The 20,144-nt window shown below is 37.7% G+C and overlaps 1 protein-coding gene across 3 annotated transcripts in view; it reads right to left on the reverse strand.

Moving 5' to 3' along the window:
* The window catches only part of HIPK3 (homeodomain interacting protein kinase 3), a 117,668-nt gene that overhangs the window by 23,537 nt on the left and 73,987 nt on the right, over positions 1–20,144 (reverse strand). For all 3 annotated transcript variants that reach the window (XM_035902323.1, XM_035902324.1, XM_009646919.2), the window contains one exon: positions 2,222–2,345. In XM_035902323.1, coding sequence (XP_035758216.1) covers positions 2,222–2,345 — 124 coding nt within the window. The remainder of the gene's footprint in view (positions 1–2,221; positions 2,346–20,144) is intronic.

Here is a 20,144-nt window from a genome sequence, read left to right on the forward strand (position 1 = left end):
CTGGTGCAGAGGAGGTTACAGCTCCTCTTCCACCATGACTTCTCCGACATGAAGATCAGACAAGTTGCTAGACTAGTTATTAACTGATGCTTCCAGCAAACTGGAATGATATGTCTGTCTTTAACTAAATGTCTTTTAAACTCACTATTCGCTTCTAAAGCGAGCAGAAAATCTTACGGGCATCAAGATTAACCCCTAATCCATGTAGTCCTTTGCATGAAGTACAGCATCTTGGAAGGTGCTGTCATTGGTGACAATGCTGTTTACTTGCACTGTCCGGCAGTATCTAGAGGTCAAGCCCTGGGCCTGGGCCTACAACGGCAAGAAACAAGTGACAGGAATACACTGTCATAAGGACCTGGCTGTCTAAAATGGAGAAAAGATGAGCCAACAAGCACCACGAAGGTAGGCGTTCTGCGCACCATACTGAACTGCCTTCGTCTGCCTGGGTTTCGTACACGACAAGATGGCTGCGGTGCAGCAGGGGAAAGAAGGTCTTTTCTTTTCAAATGAGACTCTGTATTATTCTGAAAAAAAAATCCCCATAATCATGAGATTGAGCTTTACACTGTTACTGCTCTCTGTACAAAAGTCAGAGGCTCACAGCTCTGTAAGCCCACTGGCACACATTAACAGCCTGGGCTGCTGCCATCAGGACAGATCACAAGTTAATTTGAGGAAAGAATCAGGACACAGGCAGTATTCTCCACCATCCAAATCGCTACTGCATCGTAAGTGACTGAGTACGTGGGTCCGAAGCCATGTTCCACATCCAGAAGCAGCATCAGGAAAGCATGAACTGGGCTTACAGGCCCTTCCTCACCCACAGTGGCATCCCTTTTAACAGCCACTCAACAGCAGTACGGGGTCAAAAGTGAAAGTAAATCTGGCAATTACATATTTTGGCACTTTCTTTGAAAGTCCAGATCTTCTTCTATGGTTTATTTCAAAAGAAGAGGTAAATAAATTTGCCAAGTTCTTGGAAATTTTTGAGACAGTGTTGTAGATTTCCAAAAACAAATGCCTTCACTTTTTCCTTAAAGAACATAATTCATTATATGGTTGTTAGTTGTTTCGTCTTTCGTTCTCCATTTTAACAGCAATACCCTGCAAGAAGGTCTTCTAAATGCATCAAGGCCTCAACTCACGTTCCACTGATATCTTACTTCCTACCCATGAAACCCTGAATCTTGTGCAAATAAAGGAAACCAAAATATGAAATGTTACCAAAATCAACACAAAAATCAATATATCCCCAGTGGTTTTAATGAAAGGATTTTTAGAAGAGTAGGTCTGATCTGTAAACACAGGCAGCCAAAAGCCCACTACATGATGATCAGGATTTGAATAATCTAAACAACATGCTGGAGGAACTGCCCCTAAACTGAATGTTGAATCAAAGATGTAGAAGTTAGTAACAAGTCAGTGCTGTTACAACCTGGGATTTTCAAGAGATTTCTTCACTTACAAAGTTCAAAACCAGGTGGGGATAGTCAGAATGCTGATTACATTCCTTCCAAATTTCCACATTATGCTAGATAATTAAAGACTTCTTTCTCAAGTGTTTTAAATAGAAATTCTTCTACATCTTTCGTTAGAAACAAATTTTTTTTTTTTTTAAAGTCATCTCACTAATGCCAATGGTGTCAGTAGTTGAAAACTCCAGCAAAGCGAAGGCACAGCTTCAACAGCTTCAAGTTTTATCATTGCATATATACAGTATTATTGCGACAGTTGACTCTCGTTCCTCACAAAGTATAGGCTCTCAAATCTTTAAACTATGCTGGATTTGCAGAAAGCATCAGGAAGTATTCAGAAGGCAACTAAATCTGACATCTGAGCAGACATTCCAGAGTCAACCCCATTCATGGCGAGTGAAAGAGAGATTACAATGCAATGATAGTGGCCACAAACTTTGGCTTCCATCAGAAAAAGCAGCTTCAATACTAACATTGATTTTGCAAGATAGGACGGTTAAAAAAAAAAAAAAAAAGGACAAATTGAACTTCAATTCAGAAAAGCAGCACAATATACAGTTTGGTCTAGAAACACAGTTTATGTTTCTAGGACAATCAGTAAGACTAAATTAAAAGCATTGAACAGGCTTGAAGAAATACTACTTAATAGGGGATGTTATTAACATTTGAAAACCTGGATTTAGTGATCTGAAATTCTTAAGCTGCAGAAAGTGTGCATATGCTTGTGAAATTTATTCTACTACCTGGTCATATTCCAGTGCTCCTGGGTACAGTGGCCATCCAAGAAACAGCTCTGCAATCACACACCCTAACGACCACATGTCTATGGCTTCACAAAACGGCAATCCCAGTATGATCTCTGGTGCTCTGCAAATTAAACATGGTTACTGAATTTTTTCCATAGGAAAAAAAGGTAATTCAACAATCCAACATGACAAAAAAACCCCAAAATCTCTTATTTGAAAACATAGGCTAATTATTTCAATAAAATCATAACATCAGAAATCACATTTTTCTTTATCTAGATAATCCATGGTAAAATTTTGTAGCTCTGACATAGGTGTTTTTTTTTTTTTTTGCTACAAGTAACATTTGCTATGTGGTTCAAAATAATTGATATGCCTGAAAAACAGAATGTCACTGATTCAACATTTTTGCCTTTCCTCCAGTATGTCCCGAATGATTCACCCACTCAGTGTCATGTGCCTGTAACTACATTCTAAACACAATACAGTCATTTATCTCCAGAATAAACAAAAAGTTTTATCTGAAAATATACTTGCACTTTTCCCAATTGGACAGTACACTTAAAGCTGTTTAAAATACCAATTTAACTACATAACTGCAAATCCCTTTATGCACTCAAATCAGTTCAATATGATCAATTTTCAAATCACTTAAATGAAACCATTGCACGTGCTAAAGAGACCAGGTCTTATTTTTCAACTAAACCAAATGCGAATTATTTAACCAAGGGCATTTGAATTTACTTCTGTAGTCAAGAACCTGAAGAATTTATTGACACAGCTGCTAAAGGGGGGGGTTAACATTTCTGTTCACGTGGAACAAAAGTATTTCACAGACAACCATTTTAATTGCATTTGTTCTTTTTAAACCTTCCCTCCCAGTTTATTCAAGCTATTAACAAAAGGAAAAAGAATTAAAATATATCTGCATGCTAATACAGAAAGAGGCCTGGAGACGTAAAGTATTACTTAAAGCATCACACCATAAAGTGATTTACTATTAAAACAGATGATTTGCTGTTAGCTGAACATGCCACAGAACAGTAGGAAGGAGGTTAAAACTAACAGGGAAATTCCCACTGCAGCTGGGCAGAACAGTAGCATTCAGCTGACCAGGTAACATGCTGGAGGGGAAAACCGTGATTTCTCACCCGTGTAAAAGCTTAAAAAACTTACACTTCAGCACATGCTGGTGTATCATATTGATGTTCCACATACAAAACAGAATCTCTGACCAGAGTAAATTCCTACATGTCTCATTTATCTTCTCCTCTGACATTTACCTTTATCAAAATATTCTTTAATCCACCAAAATGTACTGGATTGGGAACAAATTCCTATTTTCATGCTATATTGGGACAGAGATGCTATTTTGTAGTATACAGCAGTCCAAGAGCTGAAGCATCTCCATCCCTTTTCACAAGGAGTAGTTGGCAGAAGCTGTACGTAGATATACTCAGAACTCCAACGATGCATGTTCACCGACGGGGAAGGACTCCCGATGCTCTGCCCCATCCCTGACCAGTGAAACCACCTGGGCTTCTGCTACAGGGAAAATACAAGACTTTCCACAGATAAGAAAGTCTACAGGACAGGATATTCTGTTAAATATTTATGTACTTTCCGTTCATGCTAGCCCTTCAGTTCTTCCCGTCCTTGTCACAAACCGTTTCGGATGCAATGATATGAAGGATAAATCTTGTCACACTGGCGGTGAAACTGGAGAGGCTCAGTTTTCCACTGCCTTCAAAGATTTGATTACAATAAACTTCTAGGGATCAAACATAACGTATTTTTGTAATGCAGGATCATGACACTGCAGTAAGTATTAGCTAGTTTCGCTATCCGAGAAATAATTTAATACATCTAGATGCCGCAAGACTAGAAATAGCCGTAAGAAACGTCTGCCTTCAGCCACTGGCTGGGTGCCAGCCCGCGTACGGTTGTTACAGATCTCTGTTAAAATACGCTTCCTTTTGTTGTATTATGTTACAGCCCTGAATAGTTAATGAATATACACACAGCCTATGGATATAGGGGCTTTAACAAATGCTTCTGCTAAAATAAGCTCTTTAAAACCTCTTACATTTACTCAATGGTTAATATGTGCACCGTGTAAAAATAGCTACAGTCGGTCAGTCTATCGCTTGTCTCTTTTGAGGGACAGGATTGCAAATAAAAGAAGGATAAGAGTAGGTATGATGACAAAAAAGAACATTTACTGTGTTTCACAATATAGTAATCTGTTAGTTTTTCATGGGTGCCATGTAGTTCTGCAATACCAGTAGAAGTGCTAACAAGTCTAAGGAAAAGGGACGTATTTAAGGAGAGGCAAGACCAGTACTCCTCACTTCCCAACACCTGACCTACCATCCAGAAAGGAAAAGGAAATGTGCTCCCAAACAGGGCTACCCGTGCCTCACTACAGTACAGTGAACAAGAAAAATTTTCAGGCTAGCTTGAAGTAAGGAAGATAAAGAGCTGCTGCTCTGCAGAAATGTCAAATTCACCGTTTTTCAGGTTCAGTATCTCCTACCATGGCCTCATGCTGGTCCTTAAAATGTTACAAAGTTACAAGAGAACTTACACTGGGTTTGTTTATGTTTAGATTGGTTTTAACCAGATCAAATATTTTCAATAAACAATTTATTAATGGTCTGCTCAAAAGCACCTTCTTTTTCTCCTCTCCTTTTAAACTTCCAGTTAAAATCTATTTGGACAATTGGGGAGGAAAGGGTTAAAGAGAAGGGAGTCATTCTTCAATTTTTTTTTTATTTTTTTTTTTTTTAAAAGATGATCCAGAGCTCTTTTTTCATGTAAGAAATATTTTTTACATAGAGCTTAAAAGGCAGGCATTCCCTTTTCTAACTACAACTGGAGACATTAAGTGGTAGGAACTGCAGATGTCCCAACACAGTCACCTTTAACATCAGATTACTCAAAACCGACTGTAACTTAGTGCTCCTCTCTCTCAAACCACCACTGCACACACACACCACTGCTCGGTATCTATTGCCGATGACAAGGCGCTCGGTGTGCCAGAAGCTACTGTAGTCCCCAACTTGGTAAACAGCATCTGTTTTCCCACATCAACAAGGAGAACACCAGAAATCTCTAAGCTTAAGGATACCAAATCTTACTTAAATGTACTTAAATGAAATTAAAAGCAAGATTTTGCAGAGAAAGTATCTGTTTCCTTCCTATCAATGTTAAGCAAACATTAATTTCTTATCAATGTTAATTAAACATTAATTAGAAACATTAACAGAAAACTTCATTTAGAATTTGAAATGCAGTATTACTACACTGAAAAGATTCACTTTATTAGGCAGCAATTCCTAGATCAACACAGCCAAAATCCTCCTTTCTGGCTTGACACAGCACAGCTCAATGCAACTCTCTTGAAACAGACTTTTCAACTGAAAAATATCTAAAAAGATGAAAGATGCAAATGAATATTTGCTTCAGCTGCTCATCTGGATAGTCACATTTCTATTTATTACATCACAGACCATGAATATACGTATTATTCTATAGGTTTTTGTAAGCTTATGAGGAAAGAAACCACACAATTTGTTCTGTTAACTTGCTTAAACACTAGAATGTTTTATAAAATAATTTAGCTTCAGCATGTTAGCCAGCTTTGAATGAAGCAACAAAATAAGCACATTTGAAGAAAAGTGAAATTATTCCTTGAGGGAGGGTTAAAAACCAAACAAACAAGTAAAAAGGACACAAAAATCAAAATACTAGCATAGTAACAGAAAAATTCTCCAAACCTTTACACTAGGGGAACAAAGAATAAAGAGCAAGAATTACCCATGTTAAAAAAATAAGTCATGACAAAACCTGTAAGAACTCAAGCCATTTCAGATGATCACTACCCTAGAAGCCTTGGTCAGAAATCCAATTTAGAACAAAAGTTAAATGACAAAGCTAAAAAACAACAGGTAATGAATATAGTAACTGAAGAACAGCATAAAACAATAAAACCAGCAGCTTCCCGGAACTCCTAACTTTATGAAAAATTCTGTTGAATGCACAAATAATTTCTCAAATATGTTCCACTGAAGGTCCTATAACAATTAGACGTACACCCTCACATTTCAAGGAAATAAGATTAAAGACTGAACAATTTTTATTTCTACTTCTCTTCTGGCAGTGTGAAAGGGTCAATGTATCTACTGTTTACCACATGCCATTGTTTTATTTATTGACCACCAGGTTGCCACTCTCCAGATGAGAGAAGAGTATATAAATAGCCTTCCTCCCCTCACGTCTCCCACTCCTTTCAACACATCCACATGATTTCTCTCCAAGAACAAAACCTTTAGCCACCAACTATACCAACTTCCATGCCAGAAGCTGAAGGTAATGATGCCATATGAGGAACACAGGGCTACCTCCTCTCCCCAGGTGCTATTGCCTACTCCAAAGATGCCGGACATCAGGAATACTGGTATATCCTTAGCAGTATTACCTCTTCATTACAGGTTTTGCAGTAAAATTCCTTCCAAACAGGCATGTAAGCCTCATCAAGCCATTGTGACTTTGCAATTTAAAACACACTACGTAAGCATTTAAACACTGTCTCTGCGTAATTTTTGGCTTCTGTATGTTCATATAGCTGAAAGTAAATGCAGACAGCATTTCTAATATGAGCATGCAACACAAAATTTATACTCTTCTCATATAAACCAAACGTTACTACCCTTAGTTACTGCTGTTCATTGCAACAATGCCTAATACTTCAGCTGCTCAGGGTACAGCACGCTGTCACCATTATAACAAATATAAGAAGTCATCAAAAGAGTAGGATGTTTCTCTTTTTTTATTAATGACTTGTTCAAAGCCATCCTATGGATCAAAAGAACACATGTAAATGAATCCAATTTGCTACAGTTATAGTCAAAACAGATTATAAACCTGAGAATAACACTTTCCTCCCCACTACCATTACTAGCATAACACAAGCATACACTTTATGAAAGAAATAACTAGATATGGGTTGTGAGATGTGTAGTTCTTCTAAAGAAAGGAGGTCTAAAAGAAAGATCCGATGCAGTGAAGAAGTTAATGAGATATGGTAATGGGCATTCAAACAAGTATTCTCATGTACAATTAATTTTATTCAACTACCAGTCTTCATCACGAATGTGGGGAGGAGTGCGAACCTTTCTGAGAGATCTGCAAGAACAGAGGAAAGACTCTAGGCTAGAGGGATCCAAATCAAGGTGGCAATACTCAGGAAAAAAAACAACATAGGCAAGCACACTTCAATAATCTGAAGGATGCAATGGGAATGAACCACGTAATGACAAAATCCATGGATGATGAAGGATATAAAGACAGTTGGTTCTCTAGTGCATTTGTGATGGACTTCAGAAGGAATTTCAAACATGCAATTAGATCAACACAATGACAGGCAGTAGAGCATACATGGTGTATAGTAAACCATAGTGAAAATTAACGCACATTATTCATTCATTAACTAATTACCCACAAGAATTAATAAGTTATAAATTAACCAACTTTCCGATGAAAAAAAAAAATCTAGACAACTTTACAGATTACTTGAGAAAAATATCTTACAATTGGGAGCAAAAATAATCAGGATTATCAGTATTTATTTTTAAAGGACAAAGACATATTGAAAATTATTATGCCTTATATAAAACTAGTGATATTCCCTCACCTTGAATAGTGTGTTCAACTTTTGAATTCTGTGTTCAGTTTTGGTCACCCCCATCTGCAAAAGGATACATCAAATAGAAAAGACGCAAAGAAGGACAATATAAATTAAAGACTTGAAGAGACTTAGGTACAAGAAGAAACCCTGTCTAGAAATATAAAGCTTCATGAAAGAGTGAATGACCTGTAACATTACTCAAATTATTTATAAAATAATGGAAGGGAAGCAGCCAGGTGTTTCTAATGCCCTGCCTCACTATAGAAGACCAAGGAATCCCCCACCCACTTTGAGATTAAAGACCGACGTAAATATAAAAGTTTTGGGGTTTTTAAAGCCAGAATACACAGTTAGCCTTTGAATCTCATGGGCCACTGTTGAGGTAAAAAAAAAAAAATAAAATTGAGTATTTAAGAATGGATCAACAGAAAAAAATATTCACAACGGCTCTAGATTAAACAGTAAGGTTCGTATCAAGGTACAATAAACTGAGCCATCAGCTGCATAGAGCTGGAAGTAACTTGCATTAGAAGACACTGAAGTGCAACCTTCTGCTATGGTAAATTTTCTCCAGCAACAAAATACCAGAATACATAGACCACGGATCTGATAATATATGTAACTCTTGTTTCCTACATATTAAAATCAGTATTGTTGTACAAAGATAAAAGCTACTCAAGCAAATCCCTTGACCCAAACTAAAAAGTCTCTACAACCTCCTTCATGGTCAGAATCATTTTTGTTCATAATGCCATTTCGTTAGAGTAAGAATTACGTCAATAAAATTTATAGACGTCTTTAAAAAAAGTCATGTTACAGATAAGATGTTCACTTGAGTGGGTTTTTTATTTTAAGAACACTTTCATAGTTGAGTTGCCTCTTGCTTTTAAGCCCGTTGAGTTGTTAGAACACAGATTGGTAGTGTCATGTGTTAATGCACATTTGGACTTTGAAATGCAAGTATGGTACAGTATGCCAGAAAACGGAGCTTTCCTACCTAACCTTTGAGAGGCTTGTTGCTGTAAATCTGTAACAAAAAACTGCATTACAGATTTACATTCACAATCCTGGCTTTTCTTGTACAGTTTTCTAGTGTTCTTTTAACTCTTCTGTAATTAGGTATTAGGAAGTACATAACAAGCAAATTCTGGTTTTTTGGTTTGGGTTTTGGTTTGGTTTTGGGTTTTTTTAAAAAAAACCAAAAAAAAAAAAACCACTTTAAGAAGGTAAGAGGATTTAAATGGAAAGCCAAAAATGTAAGTGCTCAGAAACAGACACTGGAAATATTAGTTAAGCTGCAGAGGGGCATCTGTGTCTTTGAGGTGGCAAGGAAGGAATCAAAAATACAGCTTTGCAATTTAGGGCTATGTCACCATATATCACAAAACACAGGGAGAACAAATAACTTCTCGTCTCTTCTTGAACATATCTCCTCATTCATAATTTCATTCCTCCTTTGAAGGAGTTTGGGGCACTACCAGACGCTCACATGGCAGGCGACAGCGAAGACAGGAGGAAATGAGCCACCGCATCTCCTGGAAACTTCTAAGGCCGCGGTATTGCTGCAGTGGTAGAAAAACCCTTTGTTTTAGCGCAATAAAACCTTTTCATAGAACTATGCAACGTTCAATGGCTAGAAAAGACCTACTTAACATCACAGCCTTCCAATGTTACATACAACGCGCAAGATGACACGCAGCTGCCAGTTTAACTTTGAACCCAGATCCCACCTTGAGAAGGAAACAGGATTTTAAAACCTTATATAGACAGTAGCCCAAATATGTAATTACTTACAAAAAAGAAGCAATCGGTGCAAAAAGAGTTAATTTGAACACAGGGCTCAGAACTGAAGGGCGGGAAAAAAAGACAACTGGAAATCAAACCAGACAAATAATAAATAAATCTTCAGTAATTTCATCGAATAAAACCAAATTACAAGGAAACTATCCTAACACCTTTTCATCATACCGAAAAAGAATTTTGTTTTGAAAGAGCCATCACAAATTTTAACCTAATACATCTTCTCTTACCACTTACAAGAAGTACTAAAGATAATATTTAGTTATCGCTTTTTGATTTTTTTTTTCAGCTGAGAATAATGGAATAAAAAGTGACTTCAACAGATTCTTTTCCACTTATTCACTATCTTTAGTGAAATTAGATGTCAGTTTTATTAAAAACAGAAGATGTTTATGCTTCTCCCTTTCCATATTTTGTTTTTCCTCAGAAAGACTACAGCTAACCAAGTGATTTATTTATGTACTTGATATGCTAAGCAGTTTTTGAATGACATGAAAATTAAGCAAAGTAGATACTGAGGTAGGAATATAATGAAGAAAATTGTGTACAGAGAAACCTTTCAGATGCTTTATTGGTAAATAAAGTCTGCAACTTAACACCTTTTATTTACATTTTGGATAGCAAAGTGCCAATATTCAAAGCATCAATTCAGGTTACTTACCGATAACTGAATTTTGACAAATATCCTTTGCATACTTGCGCTTGGATGCTTTACTGCTAACAGTGAAACCGCCTTGCAGTGCTTTATCCTTGAAAGAGTCGAAGGTTGCAAGAGACGGTCCCACGGACATTGCCTCTGTCCCCACCTGCAGTGGGGAGCATGCTCCGCCTAAACACCACGCTCCACTCGTACCAACAATGTCAAGGTGCTGAATAAGGTGCACGGTTCAGATGGCACACCGAAGTCACCCGTGGGAAGTAACTTCCTTCTCCTCAAACAGGTGAGTTTCCCCATCTCCTGCCTTCCCACGGAGTACACAGTTGTGTGTGCAGCCTCCCAAATCCCACCCCAGCATACAGGGGATTAGAGGCTATTACAGGTGCGTATGTATGTATACACAAACACAGAGATGTCTAAATTCTTGTTCTGCACACCTCTTACGAGAAAGACCTAGACACCCCTTCTTCTGCAGCTTTCCAAGCAGTCATACTAGCGTCCTGAGCTGCAGTAACAGCCTACTTATCTCATTTAATGAGATGGTCTCTATCGTACAGTGTGTGGTTCCTGACATGCCTCCCCATATGCTCCAACTGCTCTCGGTGGGTTTTTTCCTTTCTTCTTCTCTTTCTTTTTATTGGGCAGGACAGGAGGAAGCATGGGAAGGGAAAAGAAGCCACACCCAGAAGACGAATACATCCAAAATCTTGCGCCAAAACAAAAACGCCAAGATGAGCTGGTGAACTGTCCAGATTATTTTTGAAGAAAACCTAGTCTGAAATTATCTTGCTTGGAATAGAGATAGAAGTTAGGGCAAGCACAGATAGCTATGGAAGACCACACAGTGGGGCAGGTGGCAAGCACAAACCAGCCTCCACCCAAGGAGAGCAAGAGAAAAATGAAAACAGCACAGTGTGGGAGATTTAAAGGCCTCACAAATCAGAAACGCCAGATCTTAATTCCCCCCACCCTTTGCTTTGTTATTGTTGATTTTATGGGAATATCAACTTCTAACTCTATAAGCATCTGCATGGACTTGCAGTGCCCAGACACACCAGCTGAAGAACAGGTAGGGAGTTTCTACAAGAGAGTAATAAGCACAGCAGTATTTGCTTGTAGAGTCCTCATCAATAATAGCAAGACCATGTAAGTCAGTTTTGTGTGAGGGCTTCTTGTGCTTTCACCCCTCACAACGACACTCCTGCATCTGGACTGAGGGGACAAAGTCATGGTGGGCCTAAAAAAGCAAGTAGCCTGATCCTACCGTAAAAACCCTACGAAGAGACTCCCCCCAGACACAAGGCAACGGGAAGAGGTATCAGTTTCTGATATGACTGATTAGCATTAGGGTCTTTCTTATTTATTTATATCAAATGGATTCTCACTTTGGCTTAGTTCAGGTAAAATACCAAAGAATGCAAGGATATGGCTGTTATGTCAAGAATCATGTGAATCACAATATGTTACTTTATATTAACTATCTATTAAAAAAAAAACCACAAAAAACAAAACCAAACACCACCAAACCACAACACGAAGGAAAATCTACCCTGAAGATACACAAGAAAATTCCTTTCATTCTGCAGCAACACTTGCAAAAGAGTTTGCCCTCCAACACAGGGCGACAACCCACCTGCCTGCTGCAGGTCTGCAGCTCAGCCCCAAGAGCTCGATAAACCATGAAACTGTTTGAAATCATTTTCTAGCACACATCTGCTGCACAACAGTTCTTCAGGCAGGCGTACTGCAGTGGAAATGAGCACGCCACATAGATACCTGAGATCCATTGTGAAAAGGGGGGGGGGGGGGGGTTGGGGGTTTTTTTGGGGGGGGGTGTTTGGTTTTTTTTTGGGTGGGAGTTTTTTTGTTTGTTTACTGATTATAAGCACCTATGTGGCCGATTCTGATGAAATTTTGCAAATCAGACTGATAAATTTTGACTTGACATTACATTTTTTGAATTACAGAAAGCTCACTAAAAATCAACACAAATATTCCTGAACAGGCATAGTGATATAATGTCATTCATCTCTCTCAGACCTCCAGATCATTCTGTATTCATACAAACTAGGATGTTTATCTGATTTACCTTCCTAATAATGTTCTACATAGTACTGGAATAAGGTTTTCACACTCTATTATCCTGACTTGCAGACTGAAGATTTTTGCCCATGACACAATCCTGCCCTCAAAGAAAAAATTTTTCAGAAGAAAGAAAAAAAAAAAAATTTGTAATTTTAGAAAAATGTCAGTATTCTCATTACAGAAAAATTATGTAGTGATACTAGATTATAAAAACATTGTGAAATCAAGAATCAAACACTGACAACATGACATCAGGAGAGAGACGATAGGCTTGTTAAATTTGTTTTATTTTAAGAGAAACAAGCAAAAGACTTGTAGGAGAAATTAACATTTAAGAAGAACTATATTGGATTAACAGTGACATTTAATCACTTAAAATTCAAATATTCAAAGCATATACAACTAAAAAAAGAAGTAGTGTATAGCAAAAAATTCAGTACCGATGCCACAGCTCCACACAGGAGATTCATGTCCTGTTCATTCATTAAATGGAACTCCAGAATCCATTTCACTTTGGATATTCCCCTACATAAAGTATTATCTAGTCACTTAATAGCTATGTCAGCTGCTAAATGGAAAAGGAAAAAAAAAAAAAAAGAAAAAAAAAAAAAAAGAAAAAAAAAAAAAAAGAAAAAAAAAAAAAAAGAAAAAAAAAAAAAAAGAAAAAAAAAAAAAAAGAAAAAAAAAAAAAAAGAAAAAAAAAAAAAAAGAAAAAAAAAAAAAAAGAAAAAAAAAAAAAAAGAAAAAAAAAAAAAAAGAAAAAAAAAAAAAAAGAAAAAAAAAAAAAAAGAAAAAAAAAAAAAAAGAATAGAAACATTACAAGAAAGTTATGACAGAAAACCTACAGAGCAGCAACTGGGGCAGGTGGGTTAACATGCATGAAATGAAATCTGCTTTCTCAAAGTTACGCTAGGCTTTCTAGTGAATAAAAATATTTTTAACCACTTCTAGGTTCTAAATCTACTGCTAGATTCATACCCAACAGACACGTGTGGCACAGCATTTTATTGGGACTTGTTGCTTCCATACAACAATGCAGAAAAATACACCCAGCACACAGTACACACCAATGTGTTCAGCAACCCTAATTTTAATTTGTATACTGCTGTAGTAATTTATGAGGCACTGGCAAGTGAACTGACTGGCTTACCTGTCGCGTTTTTCCCATAGAAATTTCTACGGTAAGACCCCTGGTGCAAATACGACACCACCAGAACAAGTCACATCCTCACCCACAGTGTAGTGATCCCACTAACACAATCATGGGGAAATACCAAAGAGCCAAAGCTTTGGGGCACTATGGAAAATCATCTGACAATGTTCTGACAAAACTAAGAAGTTACATTAGAAAACCTAACAAATTTTAACTTAATTTCATTTTTTTCCTCCCCGCTGAATTAAACCTATGGACTGCTAGTGAGGAAAATTACACAAGTCTATTTTGGTAGGCTGGATTTTAAGACTTCAACCTTCCAGTATGTCACACCGCCTGCTTGCCACCGCACCGCAGCCTGCAGAGAGAATCCATACGCAACGGCCCCTTCACACCTTTCACCCCAGCCTTGAACCCCACCAGTACCGCCCTCCTGGTTTTTCCCTTTTTTGTTATCCTTAGATACTTTTTCCTCTCTGCTTTTTTCCTATATTTCCTTCCCTGGTATTCCATTTTAATTTATTTGTCCTTTCCTGTTGAAAGGAGAGCCTGTCTATTCTTAGAAGAGTTTCGGATCCTAAAATAAACTGCTTAACTATGTATCTATTACATCCAGATTGATGTCATATCAGACCCTGACAACATGCTGCAACAGGAATGCAAGTACAGCAAAGAACCCCGGTGTTTCTGCAAGCTCTGCTTTGCAAAGGTTTTTAAAGTAACATTACATACAAAAATGTAACACTCTACCCAAACATTAAAACATAGGGCAAGGGTTTTTTTTTTCCATTTATTCTTCTCAGTAGAAAAACATTGATATTATTTTTAAAGCTGTTCTTGTCTGGTATCTAATACTAAAAACCAGACCCTCTACCACCACACTGAATAGGAGGAAATCAGGGTAACCAGATTACACTGAGAATTCTTTTTAATCAAGCAGAATGTTATAATTTTGCTGTCAGAGCAAATAAAAGTTAAAAACAGTGCAGTTCAAAGAAAAAAGATCATAATGGGATATGAATAATGGATAATAATGGGAGCCTTTCATCCAAGTAAACCCTCCGAGTCCGGCCCAGGACACTAATAATGGCAAGCAGCTCTTTACAGCTAAAAACTTCATTCTGTTCCCAATATAGGCAGACACTCACGTTAGGAAAAGGCGCACTTGTTGACAATATTAACAGAAGCAGCAAGGATCAAATAGACAGGGAATTTTCCCCTCATTACGGAAGCACTACTGCTCGGTTAGGGCTGTAGCACACAGATCGCTCAGTGCCTTGAGCTGGTGTTGTATAGTATTTTTTGTCTCCAGGAGAAAACGGAAAGGTAAGCTATTTTCACTGCCCGCTCAATGCACAGAGAAAATATTACACAGAATTTCACAAGACTCTGCAAGACACTGCTGGCAAAGTGAACGTTAAAAACCAATAGCAGTAGTTATTTCAAGAACACAACCGCCCTTTCATTTGAACTATTAAAAAATGCATTAATGTAATACCAATAAAGACTACAAAGCACCCTCAAATATGTCCTAAACTGAGAATTGACATATATGCCACGTAAAATCCACAATCTGCTTAAGTACCACACTATGTCAGGGAGATATTCTAGTTTCAACTTTCAAATTACTTGCTCCAAAATACAAAACCAAACCATGCCAACTAAAAATTCATTCAAAATGCCAACAACTAACAAAAACTGTGAAAATAAAACCAGTGGGAAGTCTGACTACTTTGCACGCGATATAACCTTTGGCCAAACCCTGAACACTGCGCCTTAAAGGCTAATGTATTATGAGATCCCACTCAGAAGGAATATTTACTGGGAACTCCTGCTCTTTGAAAAGATGAAAGCTAAAGTTCAGTTAACAAATCTCCTCCAAAAAGGCATTTGTGATTTCCTCAGAGATGTGGAGAATTCACACTTGTTTTCTTTCCAGCATATATGAATTTTCCACGGGGAAAAAAAAAAAAAAATCCTCAAATCAAAGCGTTACCTTTTCATAGTCCCATGAACTATTATTAGATTATGTTGTCATACCACAAATTGATAGGACAAACTTTCAGAGGCCAGCCCTATGTTATGTCATCGCTTTCTAGTAAGGCTCCCAACTCTGGACTGGCTGTGCTTTCACTAACAGAGTTAATATTTCCTTTTGAGTCAAGTTCATTAAGTTTTCAGGGATTTTTACATTGTGTTTTCACTTTTAGGAAGAAGTCCATCTAAAAATGTAAGTGTAACCTGAGTATGTTAAAATTGGGAGGGGGGAAAAAAAAAATCTCCCCTTGAAAGAATGAACCCACCTCCCAAAAGCAGCCCACTACTGCTCCCTTTCAGCAACCTCCCGAGTTTGCTACCTGCAACCTGAACAGTCCCTACACACACACAATGCTTCTATCAGTGGGGGAAATCTTTGCATTTTTCTCCTATATTCATAAAGTTCCTGTAGTTCTTTTTGGTCACATTGGCCAAAGATGATAGGTGAAATCAGACAGGATCATTATCATCAGCTCAGTGGGATTTTTGTATAACATGAATTTCCCCAAAGTCAGTTTATCTGAATGTTTTCCTTGTGAAACCTTGATTTTAAGATTGACAGCAGTAAAGAGTCAACTTTTTATGGACTATAGATGGAAAGTAGTTCTATTATCCACGAATACGGTAGCATAAACTAGCACAAGCACAGCAATACACTTAAAGAAATTCTTGGCAGTAATCCCACTGCCAAGACAGACCTATAAATTTGGTTAGAATTACCCAGGAAGAGCCAGCCTTGAAAAGGTTTTATAAACAACATATACGTTAATGATGCTGCTGGGATATGAGCGGCAAAATTGTCCATTATCAAACAATTGCTGAGATGCTGGAATAGTTGAAGCCTTATACAGAAATAACCTCTTGAGAACAAACAGTTGGAAACAAGAACAGCATCAGAACTACATCAAAATCAAAACAGGAGAGACTCAGAGGCTAGTTACATTACCTTATGAAGAAAAGAATCCATTAGAGCATAATGATAAATAAGAATGTTTTCATTAGTCATTGGAGAACTAGACTAGATGACAGCAACAAACTTTTTTTTTTATTATTATTTTCTGGTTCTGATGCTGCAAATGCCCTTAAGCAAATCAGCTTGTACTATGTTTCAAGATTACAATTTTTCAAAAACATCAGTAACTAAAAATAACCAACTGGGAAAGACAGAAAACCCAGCAGGCATCCAAAAAATCCCCAAAGCTGTATTTTTTAGAAAGAAATTTTAACCTGAACATAAAAATCATGATAGTCTACAAAAAGCACGTCAATGACTTACCAAATCTTTGTACAGTACTGTACCTAAAGACAAAAAGCTGCTTTGGTGAAGTACCAAGGAAAGAGATCCTACACTTAAAGACCTCAAGCAACTGTCTTCTGAAATAAAAGGCAAGATGGTCCTGTTCCAAAACAGAGATCATTACATTCTGCTACCATTTTATGTTCTCCAAGGATGGTCAACGTAATATTACCATGTTCACTTTAAGGCTTATTAAGCATCATGTAGCAAGAAAGCAATTACGATTACTAAGCTTTCTCCCAAAGGTGGTTACAGTTCCCTAGAATAAGTCCATCATATGCATTTTTTCAAGTTATAACCATAACACTGGAGCATATTTATGGACCTGCTGTAGTTAAATCTGATGTAAACAGGTTTACATGATCCATAAGACTAGAGGTGTGAAGGTTCCTCAAAGATGCCAGACCTGTTTCTAAATATTTTTTATTATTTTGAACTTGACAGCAGACTCACTATCAATTGCATATCCCTGATTTCAGTTTAAGTTCACATGCAGCCCGCATGAACCGTGGCAAGATGACTGGTTGCCCCTCATTTGCTTCCGTTATCTTTCCAATATCAAAGCATCATGGCAAGCTATCAGGAACACTAACCAACCTAACAAGCATCATCAGATTTTATCTGCCAACATAAGGGGGGAGGGAGTGTTCATCAGGGGAAAAAGAAAAAAAGAACAAAAAAAAAAAAAGGCCCTACAGTCAGTCTCAAACATCTGAAACAAAAAGATTGTTCTCAAATGTTTTACATCTGGAAGGTTTAAGAACTCTAGAGCAGCATCTTTTAATAAAGAACAGCATAGCAAGCTTAACAAGGCACGCTGTTACCAGCTCTACCAACTTCAAGAGAACTACCAAAAATAGGCTTTGTTCTATAGAATAAGCACATACCTCACTGTGTTGTGTATTTCTTATCCCCCACTGGTGCCAGTATACCCACTGAAATGAGAGACAAGTGAAATCGTAGAGTTTCTTTCTTTCACTGTTTGGCGTAGAAAAAAAGACACACATGTTAAAAATCTATGAATTGAGAGACTGAAGTTACAATAGGAGCTAACTGAAGTCAGTCATCCTGCATTTAACCAGCTATCTTCTTCCTTCTAGTTGATTTGAACTGTTGCTTAACTGTAGAACCACTGCCTGTACCCCCAGGGGAAAAGAGGATGGGAGTTGAACCATGTCCAAGGGAACTCTATGGTGGAAACTGACCCCCGGGGACACCTACTTATCAGGCAGGTAAAGCACAGAGAGCTGGCTTCATAAACTTCTCCAAATCATCAGTCATAACATTTGGTATTTTCTAAATAGTAAACAGGAACGGGCAAAAACTAGCTGATGAAGTCAATGCTTAGACATACAACACGCTTTAGATAAGACTATTTTGAATAAATACCACCCAAAGCCACTGCATATGCTACTGCTTCCATAAGGAGTTATTGCTGTGTCATAACCATGTCAAAAAACAGAAATCACAAAAATATCGAGGCAATGTTTACAAGTTGCATGATTACTTTAAAGGTAATTATTTAGCTAGAACACATGACTCGTATTTCCCTATGAAAGGCTCTCTACTTAACTGGATTAACACACTATTGATAGCTAAATTCCGCTGCCGGAGGCTACTGTCAAGTCATCATTTCCAGAACAAACCTATAAGCTATTTTCTTTATCCTGTGTGTGACTATTACAACAAGCTCATCATGAATTTGCTCCCAAAGTGCTCTAAAAAAAACTGCTGCAAAGAACATTCAAGAGATGCATGACACAGGATTACCTGTTCTAATGAAATTAGACCGTACATCAGTCACAGGCTGGAAGGTTAAATATTTTTTTCAACCAACCAAGAAATTAACATCTAATTTCTCAATTTTTTTTTTTGTTTTAGTTTAAAGATGATTCAATTTCACATGCTGTGAAAATTGACTATCATCTAAAACTCAACTCCCAAATGCTTTCTAGGGAGAGAAAATCCAGCTCTGCATTCTCAGCAAGCATTTCTTATGAAAATGTTTATGTTTTTCCCATCAAAAGCAACACTCACAGATATCTACACTCACTTTCTCCACCCACTTCTTAACACACATGCAATACATAGGAGACTTATTAACACATGGGGAAGTTAGCTAGAACAGAAGTAACCTACCTCAAAATAACATTTCTTGCGCAAACATGCATTCAGGGTAATGCTACTGGAAAACATGCCCTGTCCTGCACCGCTCAGCTTTGCAGAGCCCTCCCTCGCCCTTCCATTTCTTCAGGATGGTAACACAGAAGTAGAGCAAGGAAGAGGAACTCCTGACCCCTCCATTTTCATGAAATCACCAAGAGCCATGTCAATACAAGCAGTGCCCTTTTTTTTTTTTTTTTTTTTTTTTTTATCATGCCCATTAGGTAGCATCTAACTAAAATCAGAAAGAAGCTTAAACTGGAGTCATAGCGTGTTCCTACTGTGCTTCACACAGGATTGATTTTAAAGTTAGGTTTAATAACAGGAACAACAACATAAAAAAAAACCCAACTGGTTCCAAGCTGGGGAATTTTGAAGTCAAACTTCCTTCCTCCGCCCCCAGCAACACCCTCTGTTTCCTGATGTTCATAACGCCAGGTGGGAGACAGAGCACAGGCCTTCCTAATGACAAGCCCCCAAAATGTCCTTATGAAGGGCCAAAAGGGAATAACCAAAAAGGTTAAAGTACACAGGGAACACAATCCAAAGAAAACATTTTTGTTAGGGACAGGACAGGCTTATGTGCTAGCTGCAGACAAAGGTCTCAGAAAACAAGTTACAGTTCCCTCATTCATTACTGGCAAAAAGTACTACCGTTCTGTACTCGAACAGAGCTGCTTGGAAAATTTCATGAGACCATCTTTCCGACACAATTTACCCTATTTTCCTGGGCATCTGCCTGGCTCAGCAACATCAGCAGCCAACGATCACATTTCAAAGCATTGGTCACTCATGCAATAAAATTGTCTGTTGCACCACAGAGCAGCTCCTCATCAGGACCTCTTTATACAACAAATACAGCATCTAGTTCATAAAACATAATCGGACTGTGGGGCTCCACAGCTGGATTTGGCCATGCCAGAAGTGTGTATCTTTCAAAAAAAAAACACCCAAAAAACAACCAAACCCCAAAAAACCACCAAAAAAAGGCAACAAAAAAATAGCTCTAATGTTCTACTAGACACAAAAGGGCCAATC

Source organism: Egretta garzetta, unplaced genomic scaffold (genome assembly GCF_000687185.1).
Source record: "Egretta garzetta isolate BGI_Z169 unplaced genomic scaffold, ASM68718v1 scaffold509, whole genome shotgun sequence".
Classification (NCBI taxonomy): Eukaryota; Metazoa; Chordata; class Aves; order Pelecaniformes; family Ardeidae; genus Egretta; species Egretta garzetta.